General features: G+C 36.7%; 1 protein-coding gene across 1 annotated transcript in view; it reads right to left on the bottom strand.

Annotated features, from left to right (window-relative positions):
* MTHFD2L (methylenetetrahydrofolate dehydrogenase (NADP+ dependent) 2 like) overlaps window positions 1-22,611 on the bottom strand; it is a gene marked incomplete at its 3' end in the record, with an annotated part of 137,846 nt that overhangs the window by 54,666 nt on the left and 60,569 nt on the right. The window contains exon 6 of the mRNA XM_082838301.1: window positions 19,684-19,776. Coding sequence (XP_082694427.1) covers window positions 19,684-19,776 — 93 coding nt within the window. The remainder of the gene's footprint in view (window positions 1-19,683; window positions 19,777-22,611) is intronic.

Genomic DNA, 22,611 nt, shown 5'->3' with positions numbered 1-22,611 from the left:
CATTTATGTTGGTCTTCTTTAATTTTTTTTTTTTTTTTTTTTTTTTTTTGTGGTACGCGGGCCTCTCACTGTTGTGGCCTCTCCCGTTGCAGAGCACAGGCTCTGGACGTGCAGGCTCAGCGGCCATGGCTCATGGGCCCAGCCGCTCCGCGGCATGTGGGATCTTCCCAGACCGGGGTGCGAACCCGTGTCCCCTGCATCGGCAGGCGGATTCTCAACCACTGCGCCACCAGGGAAGCCCGGTCTTCTTTAATTTAATACAAGTTATATCGTTATTTTGTTAGATTTATTCATAAGCATTTTATTCTTTGCTGGTGTTACTGGAAATGAAATTGCTTTCTGATTTTATTTCAGATTTTCCATGCTAATACATAGAAATAAAATTGGTAATGTGTATTGATTTTTGTATTCTGCAAAAAAACCCCAATAATAATGTCCCATGATACTCAAATATAAGAAGGTATTAATTATTTAATCACATAGAAAAAAACTTAATGTCCCTATACATGCTTTTTTTCAGAAATGTCAAGGACTAGCTAGTGCTGGAGATGAAGCAGATAAATTTGAAACTAAATAGGTTTTTCTAAGGTTTAAAATAACACAGGGGTAAAAAATGACTGTGCCTCTATTCATCACAAAGCTTGCTTCAGTTAAAATCTGGATTTGTCTGTGACTGACTATAGTAGAATGAGGTATTAATGACATCTGGATAGCTCTAGGGGCTTGAGGCAAGAGGAAAGACCTTCAGCAGCAAGGAACATTCAAGACAGAATGGCAAAGGTAGAAAAAAGGAACCCAAATGAGAGCAGGTACAGGTTTTCCTTTCCTACCTCTTTCCCTCATATTCTTGCCCCACTCCTTCCTCTTGGTGCTAATTGAAAACTAGATGACTTCTTTCTACTTCTTTCTACTAAATTAATTTAAAAGCCAAAATTACCCTCAATTTCAGCATCCCTAGGCCTTTCAGTTTTCCATCTGTTTTGATAAGCTTCATTGAGATATAATTTATATCCCATATAATTTAATTATCCATTTAATTCACATGTCTTTTCATTTCTTCTTTTCTCCCAAGAAGAGTCATTTAATTAGCACTCTTGGTACTTTGCAGGAGACAAGCCATTTCAGCTTAGTACACCACTCCCACGCTCTTCTACCTTAAAAGGTTAATAGTCCCAGAAGACAACATGGACCACAGGCAGAATCTTGCCACAGACTGGGAATGGATCATCTTAATATTTTTTATTTCATTTTATAATTGTGAAATCAGTACATCTTGAAGAATTTATTTGGAGAAATCAGAGAAAGATAAAGAATATTTATCTATCACCTATTAGCCATTAGCCTGAGGTAACAACTCTTCTCAAGTTGTATTTTTTCATCTTTATTTTCTGTTGTCAATGTGTGTGTTGTTTTTATTTATTTTATTTATGTGTGTGTTTATTTTCTGTTGTCAATGTGTGTGTGGTTTTATTTAGATTTCTAGCATGTCTATAACCTAATATAATTATTTTTCAAAATATAATTGGTCGTAAGAATTCCTTCTTATAGCTACACCATCATTTATTAAATATTCCCATGTTGTTGGATGTTTAGGCTGTTTCCAACTTTTTGCTATGATAAATAAATCTGTGATGGATATCTTTGAATATTTCTCTGAAAGCCTCCTTGTATTGCTCTTTAGGATAAACTCCTGGATGTAGTATTTTGAGACCTAAGATAATGTCTGTTCACAAGCTTATATCTGAAACAAGTTTTAAAGTCTATTTATTTGTGTTTGAAGAAATGTACTCAGGCTTACGATCTCATCTAATGCCCACAGTAAACTAATGCCATTTTCTAAGTTCTTTTCAAGCCATACAGAGCTTCCACTAAAAAGTCAGAAAATGTATCGTAAAGCAGAAGAGGGGGAAACTCCTTCAAGTAGTTTTTTATTCAAAAAAAAGTAAATTTGGGGTGGCATCTTAATGACCTAAAAGAACTTATGTTACTCTTAATGTACAAAGAGGAATTCTCATTCACTCTGACATGGTGTATCACATTATTTTTATGACTATCCTAAGTATCCTGTGAAAGATGTATGTTATGTGTCCTTTGGGTTTTTTGTGTGTGTGTTTTACAGAGACAAGGAGTCTTCCTGCCTATCTTTAAAATAACTGTAAGTATGAATTATGAGACACATACAACAGAAACATGATGGAAATACAACTGCCCTTTTTTTGCAACGTAATATGTGATCCCTGATATTGATTTCTATCTTGATTGAAAGGGCACACATTAGGAAGATACTAAGAGCAGACTGGCTGCAATCTGCACACTTAGAGAAGACCTATGACTTATTTAAATTTGTTCCAACCACAGTCATAAAGCCCAGACCCATGCATAGTTACTCATTAATGCTCAAGTTTTGTAACAAAGGTACGTCATTCTAAAATAATCAATTATTAAGTAACCAAATCAGAAATAAATTAGGGAGGAAACGGAGGAAACGCACTTAGGTGAAAGATGGAGAGCCAGAGCCTGAAACATTTCTCTGAATACGTACGTGGGTGAGAAGAAAGGACTTTCACAGAAACCTGCCTGAGGAGATCTATGGCAACACAGTGATTCCTTCCTTCTCGTTGCCCTCCTTCAGAACCAAAGCCACACCTAAAGCAGGTAGCTAGTGCACAGTCAGATTCTCCATAGCCTATTTCAAACACCACCTCTGTATAGATTATTACACAAGCGTTGATGTGTGATATTTCATCCCTGAATTTTTTTTAAAAAATAGCTTCCTGAATTTTAATTAGATGTGCGGTGTTATTGCAAAGCCACAACTAGTAATGACTGACTCTAGCTCTAATGAAATAATTTCACTTTCTGCCAGTCATCACACATTTGGGAGAGACGTTCATCAATACCACAAATCTGAATGTACCGCAGGAATGATGACTTCACCAAAGAAGGGCTCATACTGCTACCCACACGAGAAAGTAAAGCAATGGTATTTTCTCGTTCTTTCACTGAGGACAGTCATCACCTCTCAGCCGTTTCTCTGCCTTCTCCCTACCTTACCTTTGAATTCTGCACCTGTAAGCTCAGAGTCAATGGTGTTGATGCAATGCTATATTAAGCTTTCGGGAAGTGGAACAGCCCTAAATAAGGTGTTAAGGAGAATCTAAGTTTGAATGGATCCTGAAGAGATCATCTGCCCCGATGAAAGCTTTTTTCAAGTTTTAGGAAAAAACCTTAAACCAAGATAAGCACCTGACTTCTAAAGAAGGAAGTTTATTCATTTAACAGTGAGTTTTCTAGTTTCCAATGTAAGGTTCTTCACGAGGTACAAGAAATACAACGATAAATAAGACACGGTCCTCTGGCCACTGGAGGTCACAATGCAGTAGGAGTAACATCAATACTATCCCCTAATGTGGTCACCTTCAGTGCTGTCCCACTTGCAATCCGTACTGTTCTTTACTCATCACATATCTCATCTAGGTCCTCTGTATTGCCATCCTCCTTTTCCTCTGTCACTATCTTGTTACACTTCAAAATTTGCGATGTGATGCTTGAAAGAAGACTTTACTACTTTAAATAAAGGCACCCACTGTCACCCCATGTTAGCATCATGTATTTAAATTTTACATAATATTAAGGCATATTTTATGCCTTACATGTGTCTTGTTAAACAGCTTTGTTACAGCTATAAACAATGACTTGATACAGTCTCATATAAAGTAAGGGCTACTAAAAAATTAATAAACTAGAAAGAGGTAAGTCCATTGAAGGCATGGTAAAAAGAAAATGCCTTAAACCTCCTCTTCAGTGTAGTCCAGATAGCATTTATTGGAGTCACTTGTTGAAGTGAGTCATAATATTCAAGGGACATATTCAAAAGGGCACAGAAGCTGTAGGGTAGATTTTAAATCATCTGCTGATAACCAAGGAAAATATCATGGCTTTAGGTACCACTCTTTATTCAATATGGATTAGATACCCTAGAACCTATTGGGTTTTAGTGCAGAGAGAATAATTTGCTAACAGAGGGGTAGAGGGCTTTTAATCCCTACTAGCATGTAGACTCTGAATGTCATACCCATGTCTGCCTTGACCAGACCCTCCAGAGAGTTGAATAGACAGCATAGGGGTAATAATAAATAGAAAAAAATAGACTGGATGACCAGGAAAAAAATAGCCTAAATGGCCAGGAAAAACTATAGAGCATATCCAAAGTATGTAGAACTTTTGTTTCAGGTCCTAGTTTTTAAAAAGCAAGAATGAATTTAAGTCAATAGATGGTTCAAGCAAAAATTAAGCAGCCCAGCCTCAGAAATCAGATAATCAGACCATAAAGAACTGAAAAAATAATTTGTTCTCATTTTACAAAGCATTAAAATAATTATATAATAAGCATGAGAAATACATGGTTACTATAACCAGGCTCTCTGGTGAAAAAAATTATATGAAGATACAATAGTCTGTGAGAATTGAGGCCGGAAAAAAAGCAAGTCAACTGGGAAACCTAGCCAAGCCATATAATGGAAATCAAATGCATTAAAGGATAAAGGATGATCATGACAAGTCCACTAGGCACATACCAGAAACGCAAGCTCAAACAGAAAATACAAGCTGTGAGAAACATTTATTAATGATGCTTAAGTTTATATGTGGAAAAATTCAACATTTATGAAGTTAAGACAATCATTCTATTTTTAGAGCATAATTTTGCCTCTACTATATGGTGTATTTTGTTTTCCCAAAGATGTTTTCTCATGTTACTCAAAAAGTACTTTCAAAGATGATAAAGAGTGGAGTTACAAGGGAACAACAAATATGAAACAGCAAAGCTTCAGGAAAAAAAACCCACAATATTTTTCCTACACAATTATTCAAAGTGGATGCTGCAGCAAGAATAGGCCATCCTTCATTAGCACTGGTTACGCAGAGGCAAAAAGGAAACATATGGAACTTACACCAACCAATAAGCGTCAGACATGACAGGACTGCTCAATCCACACAGCTTCATTCTTAAAAAAGCTATTTAACAACACTCATGTGAGGCATAAAATATACCTTAATATTATGTAAAATTTAAATACATCATGCTTACATGGGACAATACTGGGTATCTTTATTTAAAGTAGAAAAGTCCTCTCAAGCACCACATTGTGAATTTTGAAGTGTAACAAAATAATAAAAGAGGAGGCGAATGGCATTGATTGTATAAACAATTGTTTTGTAGAAACAAACTCACTCTCATGGTTCTATCCATGCCTCAGTGTCCGGTACCATTGATGCTAATGACTTCCAAACCTATCACTCCAGATTAGAGCTTTCTCCCTCACCCCAAATCCATATATCTCAATCCTCTACTGGACTTCTCCACCTGAATATACCATGAGTGTTTCAAATTTAACAAGTTCAAATGGGATTCATCATCACCTCCCACGCTCTCATCTTCTTCCGCCACCCCCCAAACCTCGCTTCCTTTCTGTATGCTCTTCCTTGTTACTGGTAACACCATCTGCCCAGGATCCAAAGCCAGAAAGTCTTTCTAGTCTACTTTCTGTTTCTCTGTTTGATTTTCAACTATTCCTGTATTAGTTTTAGAACCACATCAATGCTACTTCCAGTCTCATCCTTGCCCAGGGGCTACCAGAGTAACCGTTCTAAAATTTAAATATTATCATGTTATTCCAACGTTTACAACTATTTAAAGGTTACCCATAACCTACAGGATAAAATCCAAATCTTTTCATTTATTTTGCTGTCTGGTCCTTCTCAGATGCTCAAATTCATTTTTCACCACTCGCAGACAGGCATCTATCATTTTGAAATAGTTAAAAATTTTTTGATATATGCATAGTGTTTTATAGCTTTAATCTACCAAAAGTCCTCTTCCCTTTCATTTTTCCCAGGGAGTTTCTCTTCATTCTGTGGGATGGGACCCACTCAATCATTTCATCTTCAGAGTCAGTGAAACACAGCTGTCACTCCTCCTCAGTGGCTCTTTCTCTCTGTCTCTGTCTGTCTCTGTCTTTCTGTCTCTGTCTCTCTTGGACTCTGCCTCTCTCTCTTCTCTCTGTATTGTCTCTGTTTCTCTCTTCCTAGATGATAGATAGCCAGACATATATATATCTACACACACAAACCTCTAATACTATGTCAGTGAACTGTATTACCCTAATTTGTTTGTACTTCTTTCTCCTCTGCTAGGCTCTAAATTTCCCAAGAGCTGAAACTATAATTTATGTATCTTTGTTTTCCAGAACCTGATGTAGGCCCTAATATACGTAGTGGCAAAATTAGTATCTGTTCAAAAAATGAATGAACCCAAGGAAATGTGTACAGACTTCTACACCACAGCACTGTTTATAATAGCAATAAATTGGAAATAACATTCATATCCATCAACAGAAAATGGATACTTAGTCAACTGTGTATTATACAACTAGTGCTACATGTATTTACATGAGCAAATCTCCAGAACGTAATGCTAATCAGAACAAGTTGCAGAAAAGTACAGCACGTAGAATTGAAAACATACATAATATTCAGATCTAACAAATCTGGTTGATGGTTGTACAGGTGTTAACATTGTTTTCTTGCTATTTTTAGGCATATTTTAAATATTTCACAATATAAATTTCTTAAAGACTTGGCCATAAAAACATAACAGAGTAATAATAACAATGGCCAGAGACATTTCTTGAAAGGGCCTTTCCCCTTTGTTATATACATATATGTAACCAAGTAAAATTAAGTATAAACAACATATCATTTAACAATATAAAACACGGTTCAAAGGAAATCTGTATTTCTTCATAATAAAGAAAGGTCTTTGATTTAATTGCTGTTTACCTAAGAAGTTCTTTCGGATACTGCTATGGACACTTATTCATGAAAATTAGGAAGTATATATATGTGTAAGAAAAGAATCTCCAAAGAAAAAAAATCAGTCTCTGCTTATCATGTACTGATACTATCAAATGAAAACACTTGGAGATGAAAGATTGCATAAGTCCATGCAATTATAACAAGCTGAAATATATATATATATATATATATATATATATATATATATATATATATATATATGGGTCTCAAGTAAATGAAGAAAAAGAAATTAAACCTTGGGATGCTTCCAGATGCTCATTCTGGGGGGAATGTTTTTGATTAGGATAACATGGGTCAAGGAAAAATATAAGAGTAAAAGTTTATATACACCTTTCACAGCATATATATCAAGGTACCAGCAACTTAAATAAGCCCTTTAGTGCTAGGTGATAAATTTTTGTATATTTTCATTTAAAGCATACTGTAGTATTAGTCATAGAATCATAACATGACAAACTGAAGGGAAGAGAAACTACATTCATTTAGTACCAATCATGTGCTAGGCACTTAATTCCTATAGCAGACTATACCACTAGTATTATTACCTCCATTTTATAATAGTTGAAAATGAAGTCCAGAGAGTTAAATCTGATTTTTAAGGTTAAAACTGAAATTGAACCCAGATCCTCCTTACTTTAAAGGCAAGCTTCTTCTACTACAATACCCTGCCTCATATTCTAGTCCCTTTCTCTTTACCCCACAGAATACCATCTTCTTGTATGTGTATCCTTAAAGCCTCATAGTGTACCTATTTGTAATAATAACAGGCCTAGCGAATGGGTTACAAATGATACCCATATATCAATTTTGTATATGTTAAAGCTGTTTAATTATACACAGGTAAGGCATGAAATATTATATACACATATATGAATACTATATACAGCTTTTGTTATTCACAAAGGTTTAAATGTTAATTTTGGTTTTGAGAATACAAGTAACCATTCATAAGCAAAGAAAAAACTTAACACCAATATAATAAATATTAAAGGTTCCTTTTGCAAATAATCTTAGGTATTTACAAAGATGATTACAGTTGTTTACTGCAATATTCATAATAGTAAAAAACTGGGAACAATCTAAAAGTCCAACAATCAAGAGCTGAATAAATAAATTACAGTATGCTCATCATACAGAATACTATGGAGTCATTAGAAATCATGTTTTGGGGACTTCCCTGGTGATGCAGTGGTTAAGAATCTGCCTGCCAGTGCAGGGGACATGGGTTTGAGCCCTCATCCGGGAAGATCCCACATGCCGCGGAGCAGCTAAGCCCGTGTGCCACAACTACTGAGCCTGTGCTCTAGAGCCTGTGAGCCGCAACTACTGAGCCCGTGAGCCTAGAGCCCATGCTCCGCAACAAGACAAGCCACCACAATGAGAAGCCTGCGCACCACAATGAAGAGTAGCCTCTGCTCGCGGCAACTAGAGAAAACCCGTTCGCAGCAACGAGGACCCAACGCAGCCAAAAAGAAAGAAAGAAATCATGTTTTAGAATAATGCATTTTATGAGAAAACACAGTGTGGAGCCCTAAAATACAAACTGTACACACCAGGTGAAAGAACTTTTGTAAATATTTAGATTTCCATACGAATACAAAATAGCGGAAGGCCGAACAGCAAATTGTTAGCTGTGGCTGGCTTTGGCTGGGATTATGGGTCTTTCCCTCTTATTGTCCATGCTTCCTAGGTTTTTACCTTAGGGATATGTTACTGACATCAAGGGAAAAAAATCAATAAGCAAGCGCCCTCTTATACATTGATGAAGCTTACTTATTGTAGACCAGGGAGGCTTTGCCTATGTGGTATCTCATTTGGGGATGGATTGTGGGGACTGGAGTGGGGACGGGGAGGAGGCAGAAGGAGAGAGAGGGAGACTGGGAGGGTGGGTAAAGGCCTGAGATAACAAACCCCTTAGCCGAAGTGCCTCCACCTCCCCCAGCTCCTTGCAAAGTCAGACTCTTCCAAAAGAGAGAGAGGCAACAAGGGACTCATCCAGGGACAAGAGTACACAGCTATGAGCAAAGGCTCATGGTATCATGAGAAGCCACAAATCTTAAGTGAAAATAAAGCTTTTATGAAGTTGGTCTCATGCATAAGTCACATCTTAGATTAATTTATTTACATTTATGATGACTAGTAAACATTGATACTATGTTAGTATCAAAAGTAACCAAAAAGTACATTGATTTAGTTATATAAAAGTTGTAGCTTAGGGCTTCCCTGGTGGCACAGTGGTTGAGAGTCCGTCTGCCGATGCAGGGGACACAGGTTCGTGCCCCGGTCCGGGAAGATCCCACATGCCGCGGAGCGGCCGGGCCCGTGAGCCATGGCCGCTGAGCCTGCGTGTCCAGAGCCTGTGCTCCACAACGGGAGAGGCCACGACAGTGAGAGCCCCGCGTACCGCAAAAAAAAAAGTTGTAGCTAATAATCAACTGATTTATTATTTCTAAATTATTGTTCATATATATATATGTAATGGCCTGAGAAGGACTAGCATATAAAAATTAGCATATAACATTTATTATTTGTAATTTGCGAGTCACTGTGCTATGTTCTTTACACAGACTGGCTGGCTTAACAACACTATTGCTAGAGGTTATCATATTTTTCACACTGAAGAGATTGAGGCTCAGAGAGATGGGATAACTTGACAAGGTTATACGATTAGCAAGTGGCAAAATTGCGAGTTAAATTCTGGAATTCTTACTCTAGCAAGGCCTGTGCTTTCACACTACTCTATACCATTGAACATAATTGACAAAAGTAAGATAAATGACAAATTTGGGAAGGCAGGAAGGAATTCTAAATGGAGAAGCAGAGGCTAAAGGTGAGAAGATGGAGAATGAGAAATAGGATATGGGAGGAACAATAGCTTTAGTGAGACCATGAAATGTGCTGGCATCCACTCAGGAAGCACCCAGGGCTGTAAGTGAGCAAGTTCCACTCCCGACTTGCGTGAGCTGCCTATGGTGGAGTTGAGTATTTCCACGCCCCGCCCCTTGGAACTTCTCAGTGTCCTGGCATCCTGCAAATTACTAACCTGGCTCCAAGAGGAGGAAACTGATCAGAGGGAAAACTCCGAGTAGGATGATGTGTAATGGGAGTGTGTCTAAAACTTGATAATGTGATGGGAGAAGCAGTGAAAAGAAGTTGGTTGGTCACCTTGCATTTTATGACAAGTAAGTAAGAATATCCCACATTACTGAATTACCCATTTATCCTGTTTTATATTACAATGTCTATCATTAAAAGTGTTGCAATAGAGACGCTTCAGTTATGATTGTGAAGGTTCATTCATCATGCTGGTAGGGAGAGCTTAGTGGACAAAACATCACCTATCACTATGACATTCTGCATTCAGAAGTTAATATGCCAGTGGCATTGACTCAACAGCTTATCTTCTGAATGAAGCCAATTCCACAGAGTTTACTCAGATGGGTGGAGGGTCCTTTGGACAATGTCTGGGAAAAAAGTGCCTATCCTGCCTGGATAATCAAGATTCCTAGAAGTTTTACAAACTGAAGATTTCCCCCAGTTTCCTGGAAGCATGAGATATAGGCCAACCAAAGGTCTTCCACCACACTCTCAGAATTAGTGCCTTATTCTGGCTAGTTTCCCCTGCTTTACCACTAGCCTTACACAAAGCCAATTTAGCCTTCCCCTATTTTATTTTTTTAATTTTTATTTTATATTGGAGTATAGTTGATTTCCAATGTCGTGTTAGTTCCAGGTGTACAGCAAAGTGATTCAGTTTTATATATATATATATATTTTTTTTTTTCAGATTCTTTTCCCATATAGGTTATTGCAGAGTATTGAGTAGAGTTCTCTGTGCTATATAGTAGGTCCTTGTTGATTACCTATTTTATATATAGTAGTGTATATATGTTAATTCCAACCTCCTAATTTATCCCTCCCCCCACCTTTCCCCTTTCTTACTATATTTTAGATGTCTATAATAGTCGCTTTACTTTCTTCATCCTGCTCATAATTTCTTAATCTTCCAAATCAAATCAGTCCATTCATCCACTTAATGATAAGAACTATTCTTCTATAAATAAATCTTTCACTTTTATGGCTTTATCAATTTACTTTACAATGACAAAGTAGGTATGCTTAGTAGTCATAAAAATAATGCTGTCACTAAGTGAATCAACCAATATCTCAGACGAATGATTCCGTCTTTATAAAATTATGCTTAAAAATTTATCATCTAAGTTTATATCAATTTGAAGAAATCCTTGCTCCAGTCGTAATCTCAAAATGAATACAGCGCACATTTATTGAGCACCCACTGTGTGTCAGATATTGTTCTAAGCACTTGGCTTAGAAAAAAAGCTAAAACAAAACAAACAGTCCTGTTCCTGCTATAATCTAGTGAAGGTGACCAACAACCATAAACAGGTGTTAAGTGCTATAACCATGATACAGGAAAATGTCCTAGAAACAGATTCATGCTCTCTGTGAACTCAGAAGTAGCTATAAGTAGAGACTTGAAGCTCCTTATTTCTAAATACAGTTTGATAATCTGATTTTCAGATTCAAGCTTCTAAATAAGCCCAATTTTTGATTTTTGAAAGTAGATGCTTAAAAAGTAAGTGATACATAGTTAAATCTATAAGCATAGGACTCTGGGAATTTGAGAAACTGAAGGGGTGAGATTAATATAAGTTAATTTTATTAATGCCCCAGGATCTTCATACAATGATTTCCTCTTTTACAGCTTTCTTCTTCAAGCCCATTCTGAGATTTCGTCATTACATTCTGTACTGTCATCTATCAGACATCATTAATCTTTCTGATACATCACGCACTGCTCCTCCTCTACTCTTCCTGACTTCTAGATGGGACTGCTTCCATATATGCTGACATCCTAGTTATGACAATGATCCAGCCCTCCCTGTTCCAGCTACCTCTGCCATTAGATCGCTATCTCCTCCTTTTTTTTTTTTTTTTTTTTTTTTTGCGTTACGCGGGCCTGTCACTGCTGTGGCCTCTCCCGTGGCGAAGCACAGGCTCCAGACGCGCAGGCTCAGCGGCCATGGCTCACAGGCCCAGCCGGTCCACAAACACGGGATCCTCCCGGATCGGGGAACGAACCCGCGTCCCCTCCATTGGCAGGTGGACTCCCAACCACTGCGCCGCCAGGGAAGCCCCCTCTTTCTCCTTCTTTAATACCCACTGCCAATTGTATTTGTTATTTCCCACACATAATGCACGATGTGATCATTTTAGTAATATGTCATTCCTATTGTCTGGTTATATAGAATTCCTTTTTTACATTAACTCCTGCTTTCTATATAATTTCACTGTAATTTACCTTTACGTATTTTACGCTTAAGTTCTCCAGGTGATTATTAAGGAAGTGGAAATGTAGCAATCTTTAGTTATTTCTTATAAATTCTCAATTTTCTACCCTGAAATTTCCCATTATCCAAATATGTATTTCTTCAGCATGACAGCAGGGCTTTGTGCAGGGCTGTCTTCCAGCATTCAGAATACCTTTGTATCTAGTTAGAGGCTTTAGAGCTAGAATACAAGATGGGAGTAAGACCTGTTTGCACTACTTTTGTTCAAAATGTCTTCCAGGTCAGGATTAGGATGGTGTGCAGCCAACTGGCTGTCTGAAGTAGCTACACACCTGACTGGTGCACTCTGGTGGTAAGAGGATACTCTGAGCAGGATGGCTGCTGTACAGAGCCTCCATGCTGTCTCTACCCCTAGGGGCCTGAGTACCTCCGGACTCATTTTCTGTTCATTTTATATAGCCTTGGTCCTTCCTTTCCCTTCTCTTCCTTTATTGTCCTTTTTCTTTTACCTGTCTTATTTTTAACACCTTGTATTCAGTGCTGATATAGACCTTTACAAAGGAGCACACAATGAGTCTATAGGAGGAACTCAAGGATGATGATAGTATTCGCATGCATACTTGGGACCTAAGGTTTGATTTAGTCTCAAAAAAATGTCATTTGTTCTTGAAAGAGGATTTTAATCACCCATTTGTCATTTCTTGTCAAAGAAAATAACATGAGCATGAATGTACACTGAGGGATTTTTCCCCACTAAAAGAAAATATTCATTCAATGTTATAATTGATAAATGGGAACTAAGGTCAATTGTGAAATAGTCCTTACAAGTTGGTAACATTGAAGTCAAGTAGCACCTTTTAAAGACAGTGTAAATTTCATTCTGTCTAAAGTTAGAGATGAACAAGGACGACCACTCAAATTCCTCTCTACTCACCAAATACTGAGACGGGTGTGTGAATCCAAGTGTTTCTAAAAAGAACTCAGCAGAGGGCAGACAGCAGAAGCAGGAAGAACTACAATCCTGCAGCCTGTGGGACAAAAACCACATTCACAGAAACATAGACAAGATGAAAAGGCAGAGGGCTATGTATCAGATGAAAGAACAAGACAGAACCTCAGAAAAACAACTAAATGAAAAGGACATAGGCAATCTTCCAGAAAAAGAATTCAGAATAACGATAGTGAAGATGAACCAGCACTTCGGAAAATGAATGGAAGCAAAGATTGAGAAGATGCAAGAAATGTTTAACAAAGATCTAGAAGAATTAAAGAACAAACAGAGATGAACAATACAATAACTGAAATGCAAACTACACAAGAAGGAATCAATAGCAGAATAACTGAGGCAGAAGAACGGATAAGTGACCTGGAAGACAGAATGGTGGAATTCAGTGCTGTGGAACAGAATAAAGAAAAAAGAATGAAAAGAAATGAAGACAGCCTAAGAGACCTCTGGGACAACATTAAACGCAACCACATTCGCATTATAGGGGTTCCAGAAGGAGAAGACAGAGAGAAAGGACCCGAGAAAATATCTGAAGAGATTATAGTCGAAAACTTCCCTAACATGGGAAAGTAAAGAGCCACCCAAGTCCAGGAAGCACAGAGAGTCCCATACAGGATAAACCCAAGGAGAAACATGCTGAGACACATAGTAATCAAATTGGCAAAAGTTAAAGACAAAGAAAACTTATTGAAAGCAGCAAGGGAAAAACTACAAATAACTTACAAGGGAACTCCCATAAGGTTAACAGCTGATTTCTCAGCAGAAACTCTACAAGCCAGAAGGGAGAGCCATGATATACTTAAAGTGATGAAAGGGAAGAACCTACAACCAAGATTACTCTACCCAGCAAGGATCTCATTCACATTCGATGGAGAAATCAAAAGCTTTAGAGACAAGCAAAAGCTAAGAGAATTCAGCACCACCAAACCAGCTCTACAAAAAATGTAAGGAACTTCTCTAAGTGGGAAACACAAGACAAGAAAAGGACCTACAAAAACAAACCCAAAACAATTAAGAAAATGGTCATAGGAACATACATATCAATAATTACATTAAATGTGAATGGATTAAATGCTGTAACCAAAAGACACAGGCTTGATGAATGGATACAAAAACAAGACCATATGTATGCTGTCTACAAGAGACCCACCTCAGACCTAGGGACACATACAGACTGAAAGTGAGGGGATGGAAAAAGATATTCCATGCAAAAGGAAATCAAAATAAAGCTGGAGTAGCAATACTCATATCAGATAAAATAGACTTTCCAATAAAGAATGTTACAAGAGACAAGGAAGGACACTACATAATGATCAAGGGATCAATCCAAGAAGAAGATATAACAATTATAAATACGTATGCACCCAACATAGGAGTACCTCAATACATAAGGCAACTGCTAACAGCTCTAAAAGAGGAAATCGACAGTAACACAATAATAGTGGGGGACTTTAACACCTCACTTACACCAATGGACAGATCATCCAAACAGAAAATTAATAAGGAAACACAAGCTTTAAATGACACAATAGACCACATAGATTTAATTGATATTTATGTGACATTCCACCCCAAAACAGCAGATTACACTTTCTCTCAAGTGCACATGGAACATTCTCCAGGATAGATCACATCTTGGGTCACAAATCAAGCCTCAGTAAATTTAAGAAAATTGAAATCATATCAAGCATCTTTTCTGACCACAACGCTATGAGATTAGAAATCAATTACAGGGAAAAAAACATGAAAAACACAAACACATGGAGGCTAAACAATACGTTACTAAATAACCAAGAGATCACTAAACAAGTCAAACAGGAAATCAAAAAATACCTAGAGACAAATGACAATAAAAACACGATGATCTAAAACCTATGGGATGCAGCAAAAGCAGTTCTAAGAGGGAAGTTTATAGCTATACAAGCCTACCTCAAGAAACAAGAAATATCTCAAATAAACAATCTAACGTTACATCTAAAGGATCTAGAGAAAGAAGAACAAACAAAACCCAAAGTTAGCAGAAGGAAAGAAATCATAACGATCAGAGCAGAAATAAATGAACTACAAACAAAGAAAACAATAGCAAAGATCAACAAAACTAAAAGCTGGTTCTCTGAGAAGATAAACAAAATTGATAAACCATTAGCCAGACTCATCAAAAAAAAGAGGGAGGGCTTCCCTGGTGGTGCAGTGGTTGAGAGTCTGCCTGCCGATGCAGGGGACACAGGTTCGTGTCCCGGTCCGGGAAGATCCCATATGCCACGGAGTGGCTAGGCCCGTGAGCCATGGCTGCTGAGCCTGCACGTCCGGAGCCTGTGCTCCACAACGGGAGAGGCCACAAGAGTGAGAGGCCGGCGTACTACAAAAAAAAAAAAAAAAAAAAGAAAAAGAGGGAGAGGAGTCAAATCAATAAAATTTGACATGTAAAAGGAGAAGTTACAACAGACAACACAGAAATACAAAGCATCCTAAGAGACTACTACAAGCACTCTATGGAAATAAAATGGACAACCTGGAAGAAATGTACAAATTCTTAGAATGATATAACCTTCCAAGACTGAACCAGGAAGAAATAGAAAATATGAACAGAGGCAATCACAAGTAATGAAATTGAAACTGTGATTAAAAATCTTCCAACAAACAGAAGTCCAGGACCAGATGGCTACACAGGTGAATCTATCAGAAATGTAGAGAAGAGATAATACCCATCCTTCTCAAACTCTTCCAAAAAATTGCAGAGGAAGGAACACTCCCAAACTCATTCTATGAGGTCACCATCACCCTGATACCAAAACCAGACAAAGATACTACAAAAAAAGAAAATTACAGACCAATATCACTTATGAATATAGATGCAAAAATCCTCAACAAAATACTAGCAAACAGAATCCTACAACACATTAAAAGGATCATACACCATGATCAAGTGGGATTTATCCCAGGGATGCAAGGATTCTTCAATACACACAAATCAATCAATGTGATACACCATATTAACAAACTGAAGAAGAAAAACTATATGATCATCTCAATAGATGCAGAAAAAGTATTGACAAAATTCAACACCCATTTATGATAAAAACTCTCCAGAAAGTGGGCATAGAGGGAACCTACCTCAACATAATAAAGCCCATATATGACAAACCCGCAGCCAACATCATTCTCAATGGTGAAAAACTGAAAGCATTTCCTCTAAGATCAGGAAGAAGACAAGGATGTCCACTCTCCCCACTATTATTCAACATAGATTTGGAAGCCCTAGCCACAGCAATCAGAGAAGAAAAAGAAATAAAAGGAATAAAAATTGGAAAAGAAGATGTAAAACTGTCACTGTTTGCAGATGACATGACTCCATACATTAGAGAATCCTAAAAATTCCACCAGAAAACTACTAGAGCTAATCAATGAATTTGGTAAAGTTGCAGGATACAAAATTAATGCACAGAAATCCCTTGAATTCCTATGCACTAATGATGAAAAATCTGAAAGAGAAATTAAGGAAACACTCCCATTTACCACTGCAACAAAAAGAATAAAATACCTAGGAATAAACCTACCTAGGGAGACAAAAGACCTGTATGCAGAAAACTATAAGACAGTGATGAAAGAAATTAAAGATGATACAAACAGATGGAGCGATATAACATGTTCTTAGATTGGAAGAATCAATACTGTGAAAATGACTATACTACCCAAAGCAATCTACATATTCAGTGCAATCCCTATCAAATTACCAATGGCATTTTTTACAGAACTAGAACAAAAAAATCTTAAAATTTGTATGGAGACACAAAAGACCCCAAATATACAAAGCAGTCTTGAGGGAAAAAAACGGAGCTGGAGGAATCAGACTCCCTGACTTCAGACTATACTACAAAGCTACAGTAATCAAGACAATATGGTACTGGCACAAAAGCACAAACATAGATCAATGGAACAAGATAGAAAGCCCAGAGATAAACCCACACACCTATGGTCAACTAATCTATGACAGAGGAGGCAAGGATATACAGTGGAGAAAAGACAGTCTCTTCAATAAGTGGTGCTGGGAAAACTGGATGGGTACATGTAAAAGAATGAAATTAGAACACCTCCTAACACCATACACAAAAATAAACTCAAAATGGATTAGAGATCTAAATGTACAACCGGACGCTATAAAACTCTTAGAGGAAAACATAGGAAGAACACTCTTTGACATAAATCACAGCAAGATCTTTTTTGATCCACCTCCTAGAGTAATGGAAATAAAAATAAACAAATGGGACCTAATGAAACTTCAAAGCTTTTGCACAGCAAAGGAAACCATAAACAAGACCAAAAGACAACCCTCAGAACGGGAGAGAATATTTGTAAACGAATCAACGGACAAAGGATTAATCTCCAAAATATATAAACAGCTTATGCAGCTCAATATTAAAGAAACAAACAACCCAATCCAAAAATGGGCAGAAGACCTAAATAGAGATTTCTCCAAAGAAGACATACAGATGGCCAAGAAGCACATGAAAAGCTGCTCAACATCACTAATTATTAGAGAAATGGAAATCAAAACTACAATGAGGTATCACCTCACACCAGTTAGAATGGGTATCATCAGAAAGTCTACAAACAACAAATGCTGGGGAGGGTGTGGAAAAAAGGAAACCCTCCTGCACTGTTGGTGGGAATGTAAATTGATACAGCCACTATGGAGGTTCCTTAAAGAACTAAAAATAGAACTACTGTATGACCCAGCAATCCCACTACTGGGCATATACCCTGAGAAAACCATAATTCAAAGAAATACATGCACCCCAATGTTCATTGCAGCACTATTTACAATAGCCAGGTCATGGAAGCAACCTAAATGCCCATCAAGAGACGAATGGATGAAGATGTGGTATATATATATAATGGAATATTACTCTGCCCTAAAAAGGAATGAAGTCAGGTCATTTGTAGAGATGGAGATGCATCTAGAGACTGTCATACAGAGTGAAATAATTCAGAAAGGGAAAAAAATATCGTATATTAACTCATATATGTGGAACCTAGAAAATGGTACAGATGAACCGGTTTGCAGGGCAGAAATTGAGACACAGATGTAGAGAACAAACGTATGGACACCAAGGGGGGAAGCGGCAGTGGGTTGGGGGAGTTGGTGTGATGAATTGGGCGATTGGGATTGACATGTATACACTGATGTGTGTAAAATGGATGACTAATAAGAAAATAAATAAATAAACATTAAAAAATAATATAATACATAAATAAATAAATAAAAAGAAGTCAACATAACATTGGGTTTGCCAAAATGTTCGTTAGGCTTTGCCGTAATGAACTTTTTGGCCAACCCAATATTTGTCTTCTGTGAATATTTCAGCTGCTGCAGCAGTATTTTACTTAATGTTGACCTGTGGTCTGAAAAATTGTATTGCCTCTCTAAACATCTGATGTCTTACTTATGTCAACCCGGTTCAAAAATTTGCACTTGATATATCATCTGAATATAATTTCTCAGAAAAATGGGAAATGTGCTTAGCCTTACCAGCTTACTGGTGACTTCTTGAAAAGGGAATATTTCTATTTTTACTCTATGAAGAGGCAAATTACTCCACCTGGAATCATCACATATATATTCTGACTTTCAGAGAAGGGCCTATATTATAATAAAAAGTGAATTAAACTTGGTTGAAACTAATTTAAACTATTATTATTCTCTTCATCAAACTCAATTTCTTCTGGAACTTTTACCCTCCCTTCATAGTTTGTAAATACTCAGCAAATCAAGTGTAAAGCCTAGAAATTACCAATAACATCTAATTGATAAACAAAATGAAAAACGCTCCCATTCTAGTCTTGGATAAAACAAGAAGAGTCACAATTGTCTGCAATGTAGAAATGCTATGTGGCAAGAGTAAAGATAGAAATGAAGGGTAGAATTACTTTGTATGTTTGATTATAAAACAAATTAAGGAAAAACCTAGATCCATTAAGTAGAAGTGCAATAACTGTTCTGTTTCTACTCCTGCTCTTCTAGACTCAATTCCCCTTGACACAGTATGAATAATATTTTAAAAACATAAGCCAGATCATGTCAATCTCCTGCTCACAGCCATCTTTGGCTTATATGAAAGTCCTTACAGGGTCTACAAGGTCCTATGTGAGCTAGCCCTGGCTACTCTTTCAACAGCATTTCCTATCAGTCTCCCCATAACTTATTCATGTTTAGAACCAATCATGTCTGTCAAAGTAATTGTAAAAGTACACATTTATTCTTGTGCTTAATCTGTCATTCCAAAGGCTGTTTTGTTTTTCCACAATGAAGTGATGAATGCTAACATAGGTATAATGGACCAATACGATGATTGCCAAGAGACAGAATGGAAGTCAGTCCTACGTATACCTAAGTCTCCCAAGAAGCTCTTCTTATAGACATGTCAGCAATTAGGGCAGGAATTAGTCTGCTGATGACATTTCACCAAATAACAGCCACTAAAGACTTACCTGCAGCTACTACGATAACATCTGCCAGCAGAGTATGGATCTTCAGTTGTTCTTTGGGAGTATATCTGTGAGCTATTGTCACAGTTGCATCACCTGGAATGCAGAATAACTTCCATTAATGATTACTGAGGTTTTTTTTAATTTGTGAATGCTCCAATTCTAGAGGACTTCTAGTTACATCCTAAGAATAGGAGAACTGCTTTGAAATTATCAAGTCACTTAACAAGCAAAAGCTAGATAATCTAGATGACTCAAAATATTGTACCCCTCAATTGAACAGTGGAAAATCAAATGAGATAAATGAAGGTATGTGCTGACCATCATAGGAGAGTTGTAAGTAGAGTCCTAGAAACCCAGGATTTGAAAGTTCTGTATTGACAGGTCAATACATAGATGCAGGGGATACTCACTGGCTTGATAATATGTAAATATTGAAAACAACAAAATAAGTGCACTAAAAATGGCACAATGTACTGTGGAAGCATAGGTGAGAGATTAATTCTGCTTCATCCTGAGGAGGTGTCAAGGAAGGTTTCCTGAAGGAGTTAATATACATTTTTAGGTCATAAAGTATGAACAAGACTATACTAATCAGGGAAAGAATAAAAGAGCATTCCAAGCCAAAAGGATAGCAAGAAAAAATGGACCAACTTTGAAATTATATGTTTAGAAAATGATGACGAGGTCTAGGATATAACAGGAAGTATTCATACATGATTTAATTAAGAGATGTAGGAATAAGAGAGGTTAGCAGTATGAGGGATTCCAGTGCTTAATGTGTGAGCCAAGGAAGGGGAATAAGGGAAAGGCAGTGATGAGGGAAGTCAAAGGAAGGACTTGCAGTAAGAACAGGGCTGCGTGAGACAGTATTGTCTCTCTTCTCCTCCCAGATAACGTGCAAATGCTACACAGTTAACAACAAAAACTGCACAATTTTTAGCAAAACTAGAAGACATATTGTACACAGACTCCAAAAACATGGAAGAGTTACCCAGGATCAGCAGAGTTAGTAGATACCACACAGGGAGAAAGGCAGAAAGAAGTTCAGAGAATAACAAGATGGCCAGCAGTGGCAGATCTCTGGAAATGACTACAAAAATATACATCCTGAAGGTGAAGGGATCACATAAAATGCAATATATATCCCTCTTATTTGTAACAGAAAATGTGGGAATAAGGGCAGAAGAAGCCCTCTTGGACCTAGCATAGTTCACAGTGGGTAGTAACACAAAGACTCAGAGGAGCCATTCAAACAGGAAGCAGTTTGACTCTGTGAAAGTGGTGAAGGAAGAATCTGAAGGCTGCTCAGCATGTCCTCCCCAAACCCTAACACAAGCACCCTGCAAAGATAAGATCCAAGAAAATCCAGCTCATTCCATGATAAGTAATTTTAAAAAGGATTTTACACAGCATCAATAAAAGGATACTATATAAGAATCAGCCCAGGGGAACTTTGATTCTAGTGGTAGTTACATGACTATATGCATTTGTCTAAAGTTACGGAACTATACACCAAAAAAGAGTAAATTTTACTATATGCAAATTTTTAAGTAAATAAAAGGATACATTTTAAAAGTGGCAGACCCAAGGAAAAAAAACAAAGAAAATTTTAAATTTAACAACAAAGTAATAAACTCAACAGAAAAATGTTGTTATGGAAAAGTTGAACATTATGGCCAAACACTATGCCAAACACTTTAAAAATAAGAACTCAGAGTCATACAAAATGGAGAAAAAAGACTTGAGTCCATACAAATTGACCTATAATAGTCAACAGTGAGACACATATCAGTAAAGTTGCTGGATTTTAAAGACTAAAAAAGGAATCCTATGAGCAACCAGGCAAAAATTCAGATTTTTACATTCAATTCCAGAAAACAGCAGAGCAATACCTACAAGAGACCCATGTAAAGAAAATGGGAGCAAGGATTTCATATCCAGTCAAATTGTCTTCCAAGATTAAAGTTTGCAAACAATTTTGAAATTGTAAGAACACAGGAAATATTGTTCCCATGAGTTTTTCCGGAGGAATGAGCTAAAAGATGAACTTTAATGAATCAAAATGTATCTGAGGAAACTGGCAAAAGGACTATTGGAGTGTTTTGAATATATTTAATAACAAAATTAAGGCAAAAAAGTGTGAGGATTGGGGTGACAGACAAAATGTTAAATGCTATTTGCTCTGATTAGGTAGAATTAGTGCAACTAACAAAATTAGAGTAGGAAGGACAAAATTGAGAAAGTTTGCTGATTGCCTTATATTTAATGACTAGAATGAACAGATATAATTTAAAGCTGACCAATCAAATAATAGAAATATGAGAATATTTAAAAGTATAAGGTAAACACACTACAAAGATAATTTTTATTGGCAAATATCAGGTAGGAGACAAAAGAAATGGAATCATGGAAGGAAAAGGAAACATTTTATCATTTCTTCTAATAGAGTATCAATAGATACCGTATAAAGAAATAGAGAACTAAGAGTACTGTATAAAGTTATAATTATTAACTTCCTAAATCTTCCTAAATAATAAAACAACTATATACAAAAAAGAAAAAATATAAAAAGTAAACAAAAACCATAAAAACAACAAAACAGAAGATAATATGACATTTCAGACTGCATATATTTACCATAATAATAAATATAAATTTTTCTGTTATCTATTAAAAGAATAATATATTAAAATTGACTCACAAAGTAAAGTCTAGTTCTACACTTTATATAAAACACATCTAAAACAAAGCTGTTCAGAAATGTTGAAAATAAAAGGTGGGCAAACATATAACAGGAAAATGACTAATCAAAAAAAAATGATGCTCTTATTATCAAATAAGGAGAAGTTCAGCAAATTTATCAAATAGGATAAAAAGGTACATATTATAATGCAAAGGTGTGATTTAAATGAAGACACGACAATGATA

This window comes from Leucopleurus acutus (assembly GCF_964270905.1).
Source record: "Leucopleurus acutus genome assembly, chromosome: 4".
NCBI lineage: Eukaryota > Metazoa > Chordata > Mammalia > Artiodactyla > Delphinidae > Leucopleurus > Leucopleurus acutus.
Note: the sequence above shows the minus strand (reverse complement) of the source record. Positions and strands in the feature narration are given on the sequence as shown.